Source organism: Mytilus edulis, chromosome 12, assembly GCF_963676685.1.
Source record: "Mytilus edulis chromosome 12, xbMytEdul2.2, whole genome shotgun sequence".
Classification (NCBI taxonomy): domain Eukaryota; kingdom Metazoa; phylum Mollusca; class Bivalvia; order Mytilida; family Mytilidae; genus Mytilus; species Mytilus edulis.
The window spans coordinates 26,337,792-26,357,159 of record NC_092355.1 but is presented as its reverse complement, the minus strand read 5'-3'; the positions used below and the strand labels follow the sequence as shown (position 1 = coordinate 26,357,159).

Below are 19,368 nucleotides of genomic sequence, written 5' to 3'. Positions count from 1 at the left end.
GGCACATTCAGTATTTGGTTGAGTTTATCAAAACATGTTTCACAGTTTGTGAGGGATGTGGATATGTTATAAATCAAATATAAGAATTTGAGTCAAATCGGTGAACAAGAATTTGACAACTCATGCCCCTTTAATGGACTGACTGTATTTAATTAGAAATCAAGAACGTTTTATTTGGTAAGACCTTTCTAGTTACTAAATCAACAAGTAATTAAAACTTACTTGATGGCATTCACTCTTACCCCATGAGGACCTAGTTCTGAAAGAAATTTATTTGAGTCAAAATCAAAATATACATGTAGCATTGGCATTATGTAAACAATGAAATCTGAAATATATATATTTATATATTTATTTATCAAAACTACACATTTTCAAAAACTTCGTAAATACCCCCAAATAGAAACGACAGCGTCGACAAAGTTAATTAAGCCTGTCATATGTTTTCTATACAAGATTATTCTTTATGCAGTGTTTTCAATATGTAAATAGTGCTTCAAAACTTGCTTACATCATATTTGGATAGAAAAGGGAGTGTTACAAGTTACAACAAAGAATTGGAAATTATAGATGTTCGCTACTCTGCTTCAATTTAACAAGCTTTTTCTTTAAAAAGACCATAATAAATTGATAGGACATGTATATGATAGATAAAGTACAAAAAGCAGAAAAATAGTCGTTGTTTTCAAGATACAATAAGAAAATTTGGCGGGGAATTTATATTCTTTCAAAAACTATTAAAAGAATAGGACGACTATATAAATGTTTTTTTTTTTTCAAATGTGGCATAAGAACCTGTTGTTCAACGGTTGTCGTTTGTCAATGTGATTTCGTTTCTCGTTTTTTTTTTTCGTTTGAATTCATATTTTACACTAGTCATTTTTACGAGTTGTGAATTGCTTGGAGAGTTGTCTCATTGACACTAATACCACACTTCCTTATGTCTGTTTTAAAGTATAAGCTTTACCGTTATGAAAAGACAAGTAGTAGCTAGAGGAAATATTTTTATTTGCACTTCATGGATAAAACAAGTGGATTCCGAATACCTGGCAAATATTCGTAAACAAGGGTAAAGAACATTCTTAATGGGACAATACTTCGGTTTAAGGACAGGACAGAATATATTTAAAAGACTATTGCACATTTTTGGGGGATAAACGTTTACTTAGATAGGTAAAATGGAAACAGATGCATGAGAAAGATAAAACAGAATATCAAGCACTGTGCCATCACAAAAGAAATTTGTTAAAAGTCTGAATAGTCCATACAATTAATAAAAGTCAAGTTAAAACATTTTGTAATGGATTTGATTGGTTTACGATACTGAAAGTTCCCATCTTTAAAATTTAAATAGAATCAGAAAAAAAAATCCTTTACCTTTGGCTAGACATTTTGTCAGCATATCAATGGCTGCTTTTGCCATGCAGTAAACTACTGTATCCACTCGCTGAAAAGCAACAAACATATTTTTTATTTACAAAACAATGTTACATATTTTGCATTACAAATATCAAGGACTATACAAATCCTTGCAAATATACATATTACAATTATTAAAAGGATTAAATTAGTTACTAAGGATTGAAACGTATAATGCATTCCTAATTCGCTTTTATGACAATTCTATAAGTTTAAACATACATGTATATGGCTTTAGTTTGATCCCAAACTTCATGTACTTGAATGTGCAAATGACTTTCCGATTTACTTTCCAAGAATCTGCAAATCTGTTCAGACGGTATTCATACAATTGCATATTATACATTATGGCTGTTTAAAAAAAGATGTAGATGAACTTCAAGAATTGGAAAACATGGAAATTACAAAACATGCAATACGTAATCTAAATTCCATAAAATTATTATAGCTTTCGTTTTAGTAAAATGTGGGATAACATGTAGAAAAATCATTTTTAACGGGTTATGTTTTTTGTCCTAAAAAAAGTATTCTGATCCCCAATTTGATAAAAACGTTTTTTTTGTGGTCAAAAAAATATTCTGAATCAAGATTTCACCGATACTTATACTTTTTAGTGTTGAAAAAAATAATGTCATTGATAGCAGAAACACTAAAAAATTGTTTGTGCTTTGCGTCAAATAAAAATCTGACTCAGAAAAAAAAAACCCACCCCATTCATTGAAGTTAAGAGTTGCACCCTTAATTAAACACCATGTGCAGTCAGATATTTTCATTTAAAAAGAAAAAATCCCGTCATGTGTCTATTCTTGAAGAAAGCATATTAACATGTGAATGTTTTGACATGTTGTTGGGTTGCCGGTTTAATAAACACGCAGTGTGACCGACCAGGAAGGTATGGTGGCAGGTTAAGGCAATTTCGCGTTTTGGGTTTTTGGCCCTTCATATTCTATAGGTCGAAAACACAAAATACTTTTTTCCTCCCGATATTGCTTTTTCGACTTCGTGTTTTCACGTTTTCGACTTCGCGTTTTCGTCCTAAAGACTATGAAAACGCAAAATGGCCTTAACCGGTCACCATAGGAAATTAATTTCAACTTTGGTGATTCCTTTAGATTAGTCAATCATTAATTACATATACTTACCGGTATCGTGGATCTGACGCTGGACATGTAGATTATATTACCTAGATTTAAAAATGTTAATAGCTTAAAATAAGTTTATATGCATACGCCGCGGTTTCTAACTAATATTTGTATAAAAAAGAGTCACATATATTTCGGATTTTAGTATGATGTCAATTATCACTGAACTATAGTACACATTTGTGTTTAGGGTCCAGCTGAAGCACGCCTCCAGATGCAGGTGTTTCTTGCTGTATTGCATGCCCATTGGTGTCCTTCGGCTGTTTTCTTCTTTTAAGTTGGGTTGTTGTCTCTTTGACACATTCCCCATTTCCATTCTCAACTTTACATGTTCTATGCAACTGCTCACATATTTACCTTTATATTTGATTCAATAAACATGAAAGTATCCCACAAAAGCCAGAAGTCATGTCTCATCATAAGTAAGATACCGTTTGCTGTTTTATAATGATGTCCTGCATTTTGTTTTGGTTGAAACCTCTGTCCAGCATTTTTATTTTTCACTCTATTCCGTTCTACTTTTTTTTTATACGTTTATACTGACTTTCTTTTACAAATGAATGTCGTCATCCTGTCCTTTTTTGGAAAAGTGACTCGTCCTGCCTTTTTTGCCCCTCCCCCCCCCCCCCCCCCCCCAAATAAAAATTCAAATGGTTGCTCCCCATCATACATAAATCTTCCTATTTGTTTTTCCATTGATCATAAATTCTTATTTGTCCAATTCTCTGCTTTCCACTCCCTAGATAATTACCAAACTTGCCATTTTACCGACCCTTAAATCTTTTCTCAAAGTAATAATTAAATTACAAGAACGGTTCCTCTAATTTTTTCCCTATTACTAACAAACCTTTTGTTTCTTTGATATAAGGCAGACAAAGTTGTGCCAAGAAAAATTTTGCCTTCTGGTTCACATCGACAAATTTGTCGTAATCCTCTTCTTTAGTTTCACTTACATTAGTAAGACTAACATAGCCTGCAATATCAGCCTGCAATTTACATATATATACATAAATAGTTAAAGTCCACGAAATGATTAATCTCTCATTATACATGACTGTATTTTAAAGAAAACAAACGTTCAGTCCTGTTGCTACTACAGCGGTAGCAATCGGCAATCCTCGGGTGAATACTCTCCTTCTACGTAATCAGCCGAGTTGTGACAAATGACAGCGCTAGCAGTCGGCAATCCTCGGGTGAATCCGATACTATCCTTTTACGGAATCGACCGAGTTATGACGAATGACATCGCTAGCAATCGGCAATCATCGGGTGAATCCGATACTCTCCTTCTACGGAATCGACCGAGTTATGACGAATGACATCGCTAGCAATTGGCAATCCTCGGGTGAATCCGATACTCTCCTTCTACGGAATCGACCGAGTTATGACGAATGACATCGCTAGCAATCGGCAATCCTCGGGTGAATCCGATACTCTCCTTCTACGTATACGGAATCAGCCGGGTTGTGACAAATGACAGCGCTACATCTAAGCTTTACTTCCTTATCGTATGTCATTTAATACATGTTTCGTGAATTATAAACAAAAGAAAACATGGCTATATGCATATACAAAAAGAGATTACGCATGTGAACGTCTTGCATTTATGCAACGAACAAGGTCAAATATGATAGCCGACATAACGTAAAAACTACGAATCAAAATAGGTAGTCAGACGTAAGAAAAATCTACGGTGAGAAAGAGAAAAAACTACAATTTATCACAGCACAGGAGTCTGATTCACAAAAAGCAACCTATGACTAAGTTGTAAGTATACTGAATTGTTAATAACTTAGGATCAATCTTAATCGCAAGATTTTTTGTGAAACCGACTCCTGTTAGGTGTCACGGCTAAACAATATGTCCAAGTTCTATATCGTATTCTCTCAATCTGTACATTGATGACAACAGGATAACCTATGTAGAATATTTTATGCTTACAAAACTTTGCATGGTGTCACCTCCAATATTGTTATACGGGTGCAACATGTCGAGCATGATCTGCTTCAGGCGCGGATCCAGAGGGGGGGGGGGGGGGGTTCCGGGGGTTGGAACCCCCCCCCTTTTTTTTGGCCGATCAATGCATTTGAATGGGAGCATATAGCTGGAACCCCCCTTTACTCTGGGTTGGGAACCCCCCTTTTTAAAATGGCTGGATCCGCCCCTGTGCTTACCCTACCAGAGCACTCGAAATCATTCCGGGTTCAGTAGTTGGGTTCGTGGTGCTCAGTGTTTAGATTTCTATGCTGTGATTGGTATACAGTTGTTTGTATTTCTCTTTTTATCGTTGCGTTGTCATCTTAATTTCAATTTATGAGTTTGGATGTCTCTTGTATCTTTCGCCTCTCTTTATTCCCTTTGTCATACGAAAGAAAATATTTTCGTGGGTCGTTGTCTCGTAGGTGTTTTTTTTTTATAATGGGGCAAATATTTTATAATGTTGTTCGGTGTGAGCCAAGGCTCCGTGTTGAAGGCCGTACTTTAACCTATAATGGTTTACTTTTTAAATTGTTATTTGTATGGAGAGTTGTCTCATTGGCACTCACACCACATCTTCCTATATCTATAAAACATATATAATTGAATGATATATAACAAACCAGTATATCCAATCTTCCGAATTTCTGTATCAGGTTCTTTACAATTTCTTCCCTGAAGGCAGATTGAGATAAGTCACCACTGCAATATGCTACCTAAGAAGATAAAAGTAAACATAATATACTAAAACAAGAAGATGTTGTCTAATTGCAAATTAGGCAACTCTCCACAAGAGAATATATGACACAGAAAGTACCCGTTATATGTCGCTGTATGGCCTTCAAAAATGAACATAGCCCATAGTTCATAGTCAGATATGAAAAAAAATATATGAAATGACAAATAAGTTGCGTTCCGATCTCAAAATTAACATATGTCAATACAGATCGAGACAGATTTTTAATACATTTTACAATCCACGATGGCTGAAGATACAAAAAGAAAAGAAAACAATAAAAAAAAGAAAAAAGAAAACATTTGACTTAACAGGAAAACCAAAGATATATGTATAAGATGAGAGAAACATTTATGAACTGCACATACAAACGACAACCACCAAACAACTGGCTTGTTGGCTTTTTGGCCCCTTGGCTCCTTGACAAGAAAAAAGGTTCTTTGTTTTATGTTATAAAAATTCCAGGATTTTGCATTTGCAGTAAATATCATTTCATTTCACTAATACAATGTATTTGATGCGTTTCAATTTCCAATTTATTTAATAATTGAATGTTTCTTTTTGTAAATTTATTGTGGTGTAAAAGCGTTGACCGAAGTACATTGTGTATGCACTGCGGAAGCGTTTCATTCTGAAAATGTACCCACGTTCAATGCTTCTAACAACCCTATATAATTACTCAAAGAAGTATTCAATACTTTTAATTGCTTTTTTGAAAATGATTTCCGTTAAGATTTTTTTATTTACCTAGTGTACATTTTATTGTGGAAGCTCGTGTCAATCTAAATGGTACATTTCATTTGGAAATGAATGTTGGTTTCAGATTAACGCGAGATTTCTGCTAGTCAATCAGAAAAACATATTTGTTTATAATGAAACATACACGTAATGTTATTATTCCAAAATTACTTTAGTGTGTGAAAATGTAGGCAAAAGTTATATCTTTGGTAAAGTTTTTTTTCTGGTGGAGCCATGCAATCATTATCAGGTTACTAATACATTGTAATAGGTACATGTATAATACCATTCTTTAAGATTAAGAATTACTGTAGACTAATCCGATAGATAACCAATATATCTACCTATAGGACTATTTATTACTCTGAAAGGAGGGAAGTTTATCAAACCTTATAATGAACGCATGCATGGTTCAGGAAAGTTTTACACAAATTTTATCTTTTATTACCTACGTATGTACGTACACACTCAAGTCATTTTGCTGTAACGCAAATCAAGAGATGATCTCTATTTACAGATCATTGACATTATTTATCAAATACCTCTTTTGCATGGCGGCCGGATGCGGCCATTTCGCCTTTTCGCGTTTTCGCGTTTTCTCCTTTCACTTTCACGCGATATCGAGAAATCGAGAAATCGGGAAATCGGAAAATCGAGAAATCGAGAAAGCGAAATCAAGAGATACAGAATCGAGAAATCGGGAAATCGGGAAATCGAGAAATCAAGAAATCGAGAAATTGGGAAATCGGGAAATCGAGAAAGCAAAAACGCGAAAAAGAGAAATTCATTTCGCGTTTTCACGTTTCGCTTTCGTGTTTTCGCGTTTTTGCTTTCTCGATTTCTCGATTTCCCGATTTCCCTATTTCTCGATTTCTCTATTTTTCGATTTCCCGATTTCCCGATTTCTTGATTTCTCGATTTCGCTTTCTCGATTTCTCGATGTCCTGATTTTCCGATTTCGCGTTTGCAAAGTGAAGGAAGAAAACACGAAAACGCAAAAAGGCGAAATGGCCGCATCTGGCCACAATACTTTTGTGATGTTCAGCAGTATTTTTGTTATCATAATGGCGGAATGAAAATTATATAGTTGTAACGTTATGTTTTAGAACTGAAGTTGTATTATCCATGGATAGGTGCAAACGACATTCAGAAAAATGGATCTTGGAAGTGGGAGTCAGATCAAGTGTCCCTCAACTACAGTTTTTGGGGCCCAAAAGAACCAAATAATGAGAGGGGCATCGAAGATTGTGTCCAATTGTTTATGTTATACAGAGATACATGTACATTGTACTTATGCAAATCTCATAAGAGATTAACATTACCTGTCAATCGAAATGTTTTCATATTATATTAACAGAAAAATATATTGAAAATGGTTTCAACTGAAATACGGGATATTTGAGAAATCCGATTTCGAGTGTAAGGAAATAGATATATTAAGAAGATTTGGTATGAGTGCCTATAAGACAACTCTCCATGCAAGACACGATTTGTAAAAGAAAACCCATTCATCACATCTTATTCATTTTTAAAACCTTCCTGCACACCCAACACCTCAGATTATTAAATGGTCCTACGAAATTGTTTTATTCGCAGCTTCTAAAATACTAGTACACAGTTTAACAAGGTTAGTCGATTATTTATAAAATTAATCAATTACAGAAAATTTAACCTTGTCGAAGCGTGCTGGCCTCGAATGCGGGGGTTAAAGAAGGCTCGATCACCGGCCGTATCATACAAAAAAAACAACAACACACGCATCATTAAAGCATCCTGCAAAGACAGCAGTGGACAGTGAAATAAGTGTATGAAACACTATAAAACCAGATTGAGCATAAAATTGTAATGATGATCTTGATAAATAAGCGCAAAATTATAATCACCAAGACATCCATGTTGAAGGCCGCACTTTTACACATAAAGGACAACCATTTAATTTCAATTGGGGGAGGGGGGTTCTCAATGCAATCAAACAAATCATTTTTTTTTTTTCAATATCTTACACTATAACGTATAGGAAAAATACAGATTCAGAATATTTTATTTTGTAATCTGCTTGACCAGAATATTTACTTTTCATCAAATTGGGAATCAGAACAAAAAAGTACACCCGCACCCTCTTTGGATTTAAATTGTTGTTCCCTAATGGTTTACTTGTACAAATTATGACTTTCAATGAGAGTTGTTTAATTGGCACTCATATCACATCATTCTTCTTTTATCTATCAAAATCCAAAGAGCTTACTTTTTCTTTCACTAAACCCTTTTCCATACATTTTTGCTGTACATTTTGTAATTTGTCCTCTTCAAGAGCCACTAAAAATAATGTTGCACCATGTTCTGCTAACTTAATAGCGGTGGCCTCTCCTATGCCAGAACTTGCTCCTGAAAGATCAACATAAAAATAATCTCAACGTTTGAAAAATGAGTGTTCCAAATATGGGAACACCATGAAATGTTTACAAAATAGTAAGAAAAAAATATCGAATAAAAGGAGGTTCTGACCCCCACCACTCTTTCCCTTGGACGCATGTTACAAAACAACAATAATTTCAGAAGGGCATTTTTGTTTTAAAAATCATCAATGGTGTCAAAATTCTCGCGGAATACTTTTATGCCAAAAAGGGGGGGGTTCTACAAAAGTTACATGACAGTTTAAACGAAGATAGACAGACAGTAACATAGTCAAAAGAAGATGTAAAAAAAGACAAACTACATATCAAAATATACTCTACACATTAACTAATTATTTAGCAACGCGAACTGCAAAGTCAGAGGGTCATTTAAGGTCCTCAGAACATGTCAACATTTCCTGTTCTGCTAGTAACACCCGTAGTGTTGCTCCTGTTAAATTTGTTAGTGATCATACCTACATGTATATACTAGCAATCAGGCATTACACAATATCAGATTAATAAACAAATGACTAAAAAAAAACGAAATCAATTAATAGTTCATTGTATTTCTGTTTTCAATATAAAGATATATAAGAACATTTTGTTACTAATAACATTAGAATTAAATTTCCCGCGTGATGTTGAATTTGTGTGTCCTTGAATTTTTATAACAAGGTAATCATTATCGTCAAGGACGTCTTTCGATCAGTCCGTAAGTACAAAATGTAGTAGTCTATTGAAATGTAAATAATACACACATATATGCATTATAAATTATACAACAAATTAATATTGTTATCACGGGTTATACAAAAACTAAAGCAAACGAGTGTCTCAATCCCGGGTTCTCAATATAAGTAAAACTTATAGTACATAATATATATCCCTACCTGTTACTAGGACAACTTTGTCTCTGAAGTTAGCCATGTTTTACATGTAAACAAATTTATAAGGCCAAGACTATTGTTGTTTATGATTGAGTGTTTTCTTGTTAAAAAAAGCCCACAAACTTGGTCAACCATTTTTTTAATTACACCAAAACTTTAATTTATTTTTCTCAACAGAGTGGAATTAAAGTATGATCTAATAAACGATTGAAAAATACTGTACACCATTAAAATTTTGTCTCTTCAATCTTAAATAAGTTTAAACTGGCTACTCCTTGATAGCACAAAACTAATTTTCCACTATTTTCCTCGGATAAAAGATAATAAAACAAAACATATAGTATTAACATCATTCTATTTTCATCTTAAAAATGTCGGTACAAAACTGTACGAGATAAACGATGTAAAATGATTGCCATGGCCTAACATTTTGATAGCATATCATATAAGAGATTATGTACTGTACTCATTGCACACGTTACTAAACACAGAGAAAACGCTGACCCTTTGTTTTATTATGTCAATATCAAGCAATGATTTAATTCGAACACAGTGCGTGTATAAATATTGAGACTCTTGATCGTAAGGATGTCCTCTGTTATAAGTGATGCTTCCATACGTGGACCTGGAACCTCTTCTGTAATTGATGTTGATTCTAAACGTGGTACTCGAACATATATAGTTTCATCATTGAACTGAGAAACCCTTATAATTGATAAGTCGTTGTTTTGGTAACCTCCAGTGGCAAATATTTCATCCACACTAACGACCAACAAAAACCGCAATATTATAAAAATAAGTTCTCATCACTTGCTCCTTTTTTTATGTGTCACGTGACACGGCGACATATAAAAAGTCAAGGAGCAAGTGATGAGAACTTATTTTAATAACATTGAAGAAACCGTAACAAGATATCTATTTTTCTATTAGAAAGCGTTTTCAGTCTAAAATTTGAATAAACAAATTTGCATGGTAATGAGCAATTAGGAGGATTCATGTTGGGGTTGCAATCTTCATTGCAGACGTTTATTATCGCTATGCTCCATTAAATATTGTTGTGTAGTGTCGAACCGTCATTAGTTAGTATGAACAAGGACAGATATCAAATGAAACTGAAACGAGGTTTAAGGAAATGAAAATTACAAAACAAAAATAGTTCATTTGCCTGTAAAATAACAACATCTTCCATTTGACAAGAAAGTAAACATGACAACAAGCCATTTCACTTCCTTGTTTGATACATTTTGTAGCTTGAATCAAAACTAAAATATTGACAGCCAAATTACATGTGCATGTGAAGGGCCTCCGAAAAATAAGAACATTGAATATAGCTAAACTTTTTAGATTTATCAGAAACGGTTGTCTTTGGGTTATTTGTTTGTGCTGTTTGGTTGCAGTTTCATTAACCTATCTCATAGATAGATATAGGAAGATGTGGTATGAGTGCCAATGAGACAACTCTCCATCCAAATAACAATTTATAAAAGTAAACCATTATATGTCAAGGTACGGCCTTCAACACGGAGCATTGACTCACACCGAACAGCAAGCTATAAAGGGCCCCAAAAATTAGTAATGTAAAACCATTCAGTCTTTTTACCGATTTGAAATTTTGCAAAAGTGTCATTAAAAGCTTTTAATAAGTGTGCTTAATCGTGTTACTATAATTTGTACTTGCTGTCACGAATCAGTATTCATTATACATGTATATACTAGTATTGCATCTTTGTTTACAATGAAGTTCTAATGTGAATATGTTCACCCTTTTATTGATATTGTTGACTAATATACCCACCGTGGATCATAACAGATAAGGTAACAATTATTTTTATATCTAGATATAAATGTTCTGACTGTTTCTAGGTAGTCATGTCTAGACTAATGCAGTTTTTCATGTCAATTGAAATAAAACATAAAACCGGAACAGCTGTTGAGTCACTCATAACACAGGCTAACGTCTACATCAAAGACCACGCAATATTTAGATTCAGGGTAAGACGTAACATTGAATGGAAAATACAGTTATACAATTGTTAATATAAAACGTATGAAAGCAACAAAAATGTTGTTCCTATAAGATACTACATGTATGTGACTTTTTTGTTCCCTCAAGATGCTATGTTGTTCCCACAAGAAAGTTATCTCGTTCCTCCAATATGCTATGTCGTTTCCTCAAGATATTATATCGTTCCCACAGGATAATTATATCGTCCCCTCAAGATAAAATATGCTTCCCACAACATAGAAATACTGAAATAACTATCTTGTGGAAACGAAATAGCATCTTGAGGAAACGACATCTTATCGTGAGTGAACGACATTATATTTTGAGGAAACGACATATTATCGTGAGTGAGCGACATAATATCGTGAAGAAACGACATACTATCTTGAGGAAACGACATAATATCTTGAAGAAACGACCGTGACAATATCTTGAAGAAACGACATACCGGCTATCTTGCGGAAACGACATAATATCTTGAAAAACGACATATTATCTTGAAGAAACGACATAGCATCTTGAGGTAACAACATATCTTTTGCTACTTTCTTGGCCGAATTCTGGCACCGTAACCACGTGCGTTTTTTCAAAAGAGGTATCGATCATTATAATTTTAGTACAACGAAATCGAGAACAGAGTTATTGAATTATCTATAGCAAAAAAATAGTAAAGAGCGAAATGATATTCAGATAAATTACTTTTTCATCATTTAAAGCAGGTGTTTGATAAATGTCAGTAAGACAAACGACAAAGTTATTGTTTACCTAATACCGCAGTCCCACTAGGCCACGATCGCACTACGAACTGTGAAAAAAATGAAAATTTTGATGATCGTACGAAAGTACGATCGTGTAGATCGCAGTAAGGTCGTATCACGGTCGTGGTGAGGTCTCCAAGATCGTGATGAGCGTGGCCAACATTGAACATGTTTAAAACAATCGTAGTGCGGTCGTGGCGACATCAGGTCGTAGTAAAAGCGTAGTGATAGCGCACTAAGATCGTAGTGAGATCGCAAAGGTCGGTGGATCAGTAAAACACGTATAACGGTTAGTATAACTATGCAACATTAATAAAAATAAAACAGGATACAACGGAGACAACAAAAAAAATATTAACCCAATGACCCCCTCGCCCTAAAAAAAAAACAACAAAAAAATTGTCGCTTTGCGGTTCTGGAGGAGATCTGACACAAAGAAAACAGTGTGGGGATGTAACTCTTACATCAAAAGGTCTTCGACTTAAAAGGGTCAGTATCAAAAGCGCTATAACTGTAAGATATCATATGCCAAAAAAAAAAATAATATAAGCGACATTTTGCAAAACCACAAAACAGGGCCAGAAAAAAATTTGGCTGAAGAAGAAAAAAAAAATCAGAACAAAAATAATAGGTCTTTCCAGGTGATTGTGGAAAGACCTGATACAGACAAAATGGCTCATAAATTAAAGAACATTGAAATTAAGGACAACAAGTCAAAACAAACCCTTATGATCTATATCGATCAACTTACAAATATGAAAAAAATTACGAATTAATTTCAGGTTATTGGGGAAGCCAAAATTGTTGCAAGTAAGTTTAAAAACGTTTTAGTTTTACCCTTCTTATGTCAAACTATTCTGTATGTTTGAATGACCGCTTTTAAAGTTAATTCAATTTCCGTAAAATATGTAACAGGTAGAACTGCACGTGTTCCGCTCGATATCTTATAAAGAATATAAAGACAAATGTATGCATATTTAAAAAAATATAGGTTCTAAGAATTTTTCCATGAAATAAGTTCAAAAAGCTACTTCCGTTTTACTCCAGGTCATTTCCGGGTGATATTTTTCAAGGTCACATGTCAAGCAACAGTTTGTTAACGGTTCTACGGCTTTATCATGTAACAAGTTGGAGTTATTATCAATTCACCTTTTATTGAATAATTTCAGGTCCAATAACTCTTGATGTCATTGGCTTGTTTCAGATCAAACGTATCATATCTCAATCACGATAAAGCAAACATATTGCACTAGTACTTTTATATATATCTTTATAAGTGACAGAGGAGATCAATGAACTAGAAAAAGTAAATAATTAGAATTTGACCTCGACCTTTGACTTTGACCTTGATTTAGTGTTCTATTCTTTTTTGGGAGAAAACTCTAACAATAACAAGTCTTCAACTAAACAGGGATAGTCTCAAAATCGCAATACCTGTTGGATATCATATGCAAAAAAAAATCTAAGCAACATCTCGCGAAACCACAAAACAGGGCACGAAACAAATTTGGTGGAAGAAGAAAAAAGAGAATAACCAGAACAAATACAATAAGTCTTTCAACAGAATAGTGGGAAGACCTAATAAACCAAAAACCTTAATTTAGCTCGCAATTGTATGGTTGAGGCCGATAATGAAGTTTTAAGATTTAAATGCATCTTTTTGGAAGCGGTGAATGTGTGCTTTTTTTTAGTATGCAGCTCCTCCGCATTATTGCACTTTATTATAGTAACCACTAATAAACATGATAAAATATTTAGGATACTACTGTAACTTTCTATTCCTTATTCAATTGTTTTATTCAACATACCAACAATGACGAATTCATTACGTGATAGCTATATCGTATTTGTGTGTGTGCACCATCTTATATATGTGAGGAATTTACACAAATTATTTTTGTTTATTTATAGTTCTTGAAGTAGAAGATGCTACAGTTTTGGATACGGTTACTTCAGAATTGATGTATCGCGGGCCCTTTAAAGTAACATGCACACCTCTTACCAGTTATGAAAGGTGGGCTAAGCTTTTAGGCGTTGATGTAAAGTTAACAGGACCAGCTCCAAGGAAATTGACAGGAAAATATGTCACTTGGTTTGAAGTTACAATAGAACATCATGGTAAAGTAAAACTATAGTATCTACCCATAGCGTATTGTCTAGGCCCTCTGTTTTACCCTCTTAATACCGGCGTCACACATCAGCGTATATCACATGGTCTTGTAATTATTCGAACATATGTCATATATAAATGTCAGGGCAAGTGTCTTGGAATGTCAGAATACTGTGGATTCATTTTTTTTTTCGTTGGTATCAATTTTCGTGGATTGTTAAAAACTTGCATATTCGTAAATATTTGATTTCTTGGTTTTGCCGATCTCTGTATACAAAGCCTAAGGAAATATGATATTCGTTGAACATTTGAATTCGTGGTTCACCTGTACCCACGATACCCACGAAATTGGTATCCAACAAATTATAATGAATCCACAGTAGTACGTTTTTGATACGCCACGCGCTTAAACAACGCCAGGCGTATGGTACAAACACGCCCCGCGTACGTCCAAGTAAAAGTCCAAATAAAAGTCGAACGATCTTGGGGCGTATACAACGTGCCCTAAACGTGTCTCAAAGTTATCTGTAGCGTTTTCCAACGCCCGTGTAATGAATGTATTAAGTGCTTGTGGCGAACAGGTATTCACTTTCAAAACGCTAGAGCTGCTTGAACATTTCTATACTGCATGAAAAATTTCTGGAGTAAAAGCGTTCACCAAGCGTATACCTTTGCATTAAAATCTTGCAACGCACGTCTTTCGATTGAATAGAGTTCCTCTTACGTACACATAACGTATACGAAATTATATTTTTTATATATCTCGTAGCTGGTGCCCCTTAAACACAGATCATATATCATATTAAAAAAAAAAACATGACACAACACGCGTGTTAGTTAAAGGATTTTGCTATTTTCGGCAGAAAAAGTTTAAAAAAGCAAATTAAAGTAAAACACTTAGTCTTACTTTCAAGTAAAAAACTCATACTATTTTTAATAACACAAAGTTTGTGTCAGAGTAAACATTATACATCATACATCACCGTATCATTCGTTTCAGCTTTTTTTTTTCCTTTTTAGAACTGATGGGTGGAATTTTCCTCTTAGAGACATCTTCTTAGTGTAGAAACAAACACAATTAGTAATACTCAAATTTTATCAAATGTATATGAGTAAATTAAGGTAACAGTTACTGTAGTATATCGTTGTTCGAAATTCATAAATCGATTCAGGAAAAACAAATGCAAGATTAGAATATGTGCGATATAAATCTGAATTAAAAAGGCAAGTTACAATGGTATACATTGTGTACTTTGTTCATTTCGGCTTCACGTATACATTTGTATATGATTGACAGGTATACCATTAGAACAATTTTTGGAATATTGGCGAGACGAGGCAGCTTCAATTCTAGAACAACGCAGTAACGGACAGATCGAAATTGAAATTTTCAAAGTACTTGGTGAAAGACGGGTATGTTTCTTAATAACTTCCCTCTCCAAAACGTTTAATCTTTAGTTTAAACATATGTATGTGGATTGGGAAACAAGTTTTGCAACTTATATTAATCCCTTTCCACTTTGCGGGTGCGAGTGCTGCCTTGTAGCGGCATTAGCCTTCTCTTTTTTCGAAATCTACAAGGGTGTCTTTAACGGACAAGAGATATGGCTCTCTTAACACTATCGTCGCCTCAAGACCATACTCGCAAATGGTGTCAAGGGAGAGCCGAAAATTCAGTCCCTGAAATTTTCATCCCGGAACAGGAATCGAGCCAGGAACCTTTGTGATAGTAGTCCGATGCACTAACCACTACACCACGGCTCTCTTGTAATCTTTAATATACCAAACGAATACTATATAAGAAACCAGTGTCATGTGGATTGGTTTATATGATTTGAGAAAAAATGATTCAGTAGTTTCACTGCTGAATACATTTCAGCATTAGACAATTATTTAGTCTGTTTTTCAAATTCACATAATTTGAAGTACCTGAGTCCTTATTTAAATTTTTTGGTTTGATACCAAATAAACAAAATTTGTAAATTTGGGCTCTATAACATTCATAATAACCTTTTGTTGCGTAAGGGGTTCAAAGCTATGTATGCTACATCAAACCATAAACCTAACTTTTATGTCCTGTATGTACATATAACTCTTACAGACCTCAACCTGGGTTTTAACCTTAAATTTCTAAGACACCTTCAGCAAATTAAAGCATATTATTCCACTGTTTATACATATTGATAGTTTAAACAATATTTGATTGGTGCAGACTATACCACATGTCATTGAACAAATCTTCACATCTCCATCATGCACGGGCAATAAATGTTTAAAATTGCATGATGTTAAAGTACTAGTCTAAGAGTATTTGTTGTGTTTAGTATCGTATCACTTCTTTTCTTGTAGGCTCAAATCTTTCCGAGAAAAGGGTGTTTACGAAAATTAGTATACGCAAGCATTGACAAGTTTGTATTTTACAATTGACATGTTGATCGACATTGTAACACCAGGTACAATATTGAAAACAACACGTTTGATAATTTCTTGCGTCCGAAGCGCTTTTCTGGATTTACCTTCATCAGGAACGATCAAAGCCAAACATTTGAAATCGAAGATGAATAAGTACCGAAAATCGTTGAAGAGCTATATGTCAAATATACCTAAAATAAATATCCAAATTCATATAAAGCCAACTTTGCCTGAGGGAGTTGAAACCTGCCCTCTTATTGTAAGCGATTGTATTATTTGTATATTTTACCCCAATATTTAACTTCGTCAAAGACGTTTTAACTTTTCCTTAAAACAAATTTCATGATATACTTATATATATCATTTTTTTAATTTCAGCTGCATGCGTTTTCATGTAAAGATAATCCGGAAGACTGGGAGGGCCTAATGTTAAAACTTCCGATGTGGGTCAAGATGGGAGACCAGATTTACAAGAAGACGAAACTCGTCACAAAAATGTCATAACAAAGACTGTAGTGTTCTCATCTAAAATTACTTGATTTTAAAAGCGAATGATACTAATTTATTTGTTTTCAAACGTTTTACATTGTGTGTATGCTTTTTTTGTTACTGATAATAAATAAATACAACCTTCCGTGTCAAGATTTTAAATCCCGCTAGAAAATGCGGTATTGCCCCTACAATAGCCAATCTAGAAAAAACTTTCGGTCTTCATAAATGAGTAAAAACTTTACCGCGTAGTAAGATATAAAAGGCCCTGAACCGACACATTTAAAAAAATCAAACGAGAACTGACTTATGTTCATAATTATAAAAGAAAAGTCTAAACTAATAACAAGGCTGTTAGTTTTCTTGTCTGAATTGTTCTAAATTGGTCATTTCGTTTACCTTTGATGTAGTAGGCGTTTTGCTCATTGTTGTAGACCGTACGGTGACCAATATTTATTAACTTCTATCTTTTCATATATTGTATGAAGCATGTAAACGCTGCTTGTTAAAACAGTGTTTGTTGATCATTTACTTTTATTACGTATATATTTAAAACAAATTACAGTATATACAACTTAGTAGATGTGATATTATGCAAACGAGTCAACTGTCCGCCAAAGTTCAAATAAATTGGATGTAAGCAATTATAGGAAATAGTTAGGCTTTCAACAACGAGAACACTCAATACCGTATATTTGAGCATAAAAGGTCTCATGGTTTTGATGCAAGCTTCTATGTTATAAATACGTTTATGACGTCACAGTGCAATATAGTTTATAACAAAATAAAAAACATTTACACGCTGATATTTGATAGATAAAAAGAAGCAATACAAGTACTATGTAGAAGATCGCAAGAGCTCACAAACATGTTTAACTTCTCCACAAGTCACCAAGACAGGAGCTTGTAATTCAAATGCTTAGTTGATTGGTATTAGTCTGTTATATTAGAATAACAGCAACATTTTGAAACCGCATTTTACTTCAATTTGATTCAAAAGCATTCGACAATGCTAAAATAATCTTCGTAACACATGTTATACGGAACTGCTTCTCTAAATATTCTAAAGTTGTGTAGCTAAACCACTGACCAATGGGTAATTTCTCACTGATATGTTATATCCTAATCGAAGGGGTTTATAGAAGCTCAAATTAAATAATTCTTTCGGTTTCTGGCGGATAATTGTATCATTGGCTATATTTTTTATCCTAATCGGATTTTGTCTAATGCTTAGTTCGTTTCTGTGTGTGTTACATTTTAATGTTGTGTCGTTGTTCTCCTCATATATTTAAAGCGTTTCCCTCAGTTTTAGTTTGTAACCCGGATTTGGTTTTTTCTATCGATTTATGAGTTTTTAACAGCGGTATACTACTGTTGCCTTTATTTTGCATCACTTCCCCGATATCAATATGTATTACAACAGATGTTTTAGTGCCATGTCCGGTAAAAAGATTTACTACAGAGGAGATTCTAGCTACACGTTCGGGGATCGGTATCAAAATTAATTACAGAAGAGGTTCTAGCTGCACATTTGGTAGCTAAACATATTACATAAGATATACTTACGAGCCCTTGTATATTTATACACGCATTGTGTTCCAGCGAAGTTGCTCCTTGATATTGACAAAACTAAAATAAAGGTCAGTGACATTTATGCATGTTTTATTCAATTAAAGATTAAAATAATTAAAGAAATATTGTGTGGAATAAAACATATGGTAACGGTTTTGCTCATTGTTGAAGGTTGTACGCGTACCTTTAGATGCTAATACCAACGTTGTTTTTACAGAAGAGTTGTCTCATAGGCAATCATTCCGCAACTCCTTAATACTAAATAATTCAAGAAATCTTATGTGGAATTAAATCGGCCGCAGGAGGAAAAAACAGTAAACGAGGTCTGGCAAGACGATACAAACCGCCGGCATTTTTAATATTGTCAAGTAGGTGTTCTTCTGGTAACAGAAGTAACAAAAGTTCCTCTAAGGAAAATTAGATTGAACGAGGAGCACGACCCCACACTGACGCTAGGCCATAACTTGAATAACGCTTCCTCGGTACTCGGAGGATAAAATTCAAAACGGGTAACAGTGATGAACCGGCCGCTCTGGTAAACAAGAGAAAGCCGTTTATAAAAAAACACAACTTCCCTGTGGTACCACAGTAGAATATTTTAACATATGGTCTAACGTAGAATTACAGGGTCATGACCCCCCTTGCCAGATCCCGCCAAATGAGAATTCTATACACTCTCATCCCCAACGAAACGAGTTTACTACACCGTACTGAAATATAATTTATA

At 34.1% G+C, this 19,368-nt stretch overlaps 2 protein-coding genes across 3 annotated transcripts in view; one reads left to right on the top strand and one right to left on the bottom strand.

Moving 5' to 3' along the window:
• LOC139498136 (uncharacterized oxidoreductase TM_0325-like) overlaps window positions 1-19,368 on the bottom strand; it is a 59,586-nt gene that overhangs the window by 1,410 nt on the left and 38,808 nt on the right. The window contains exons 1-7 of one of the 2 annotated variants that reach the window (XM_071286466.1): window positions 9,299-9,366; window positions 8,258-8,397; window positions 5,162-5,254; window positions 3,409-3,547; window positions 2,562-2,602; window positions 1,378-1,447; window positions 223-259 (exon numbers count right to left, since the gene is read on the bottom strand). In XM_071286466.1, coding sequence (XP_071142567.1) covers window positions 223-259; window positions 1,378-1,447; window positions 2,562-2,602; window positions 3,409-3,547; window positions 5,162-5,254; window positions 8,258-8,397; window positions 9,299-9,335 — 557 coding nt within the window. In that variant the 5' untranslated portion in view covers window positions 9,336-9,366. Of the gene's footprint in view, window positions 1-222; window positions 260-1,377; window positions 1,448-2,561; window positions 2,603-3,408; window positions 3,548-5,161; window positions 5,255-8,257; window positions 8,398-9,298; window positions 9,367-19,368 lie in introns of those variants that run through there. The other variant, XM_071286467.1, reaches the window with a different exon arrangement.
• On the top strand, window positions 9,039-17,214 carry LOC139498137 (uncharacterized). Its single transcript, XM_071286469.1, has 6 exons — window positions 9,039-9,120; window positions 11,159-11,287; window positions 12,841-12,868; window positions 13,970-14,176; window positions 15,466-15,581; window positions 16,959-17,214. Exons 2-6 carry the CDS (start codon window positions 11,165-11,167, stop codon window positions 17,082-17,084), a joined length of 600 nt encoding a protein of 199 aa, XP_071142570.1. The 5' UTR covers window positions 9,039-9,120; window positions 11,159-11,164; the 3' UTR covers window positions 17,085-17,214.

What these genes read in the sequence shown, in the direction of transcription:
- LOC139498137 (XM_071286469.1), top strand. Translation starts at nt 11,165, where the DNA reads ATGTCTAGACTAATGCAGTTTTTCATGTCAATTGAAATAAAACATAAA. An exon ending in GGAAGCCAAAATTGTTGCAA is followed by an intron (nt 12,869 to 13,969) that starts GTAAGTTTAAAA and finishes GTTTATTTATAG; the next exon opens with TTCTTGAAGTAGAAGATGCT. An exon ending in AGTTACAATAGAACATCATG is followed by an intron (nt 14,177 to 15,465) that starts GTAAAGTAAAAC and finishes TATGATTGACAG; the next exon opens with GTATACCATTAGAACAATTT.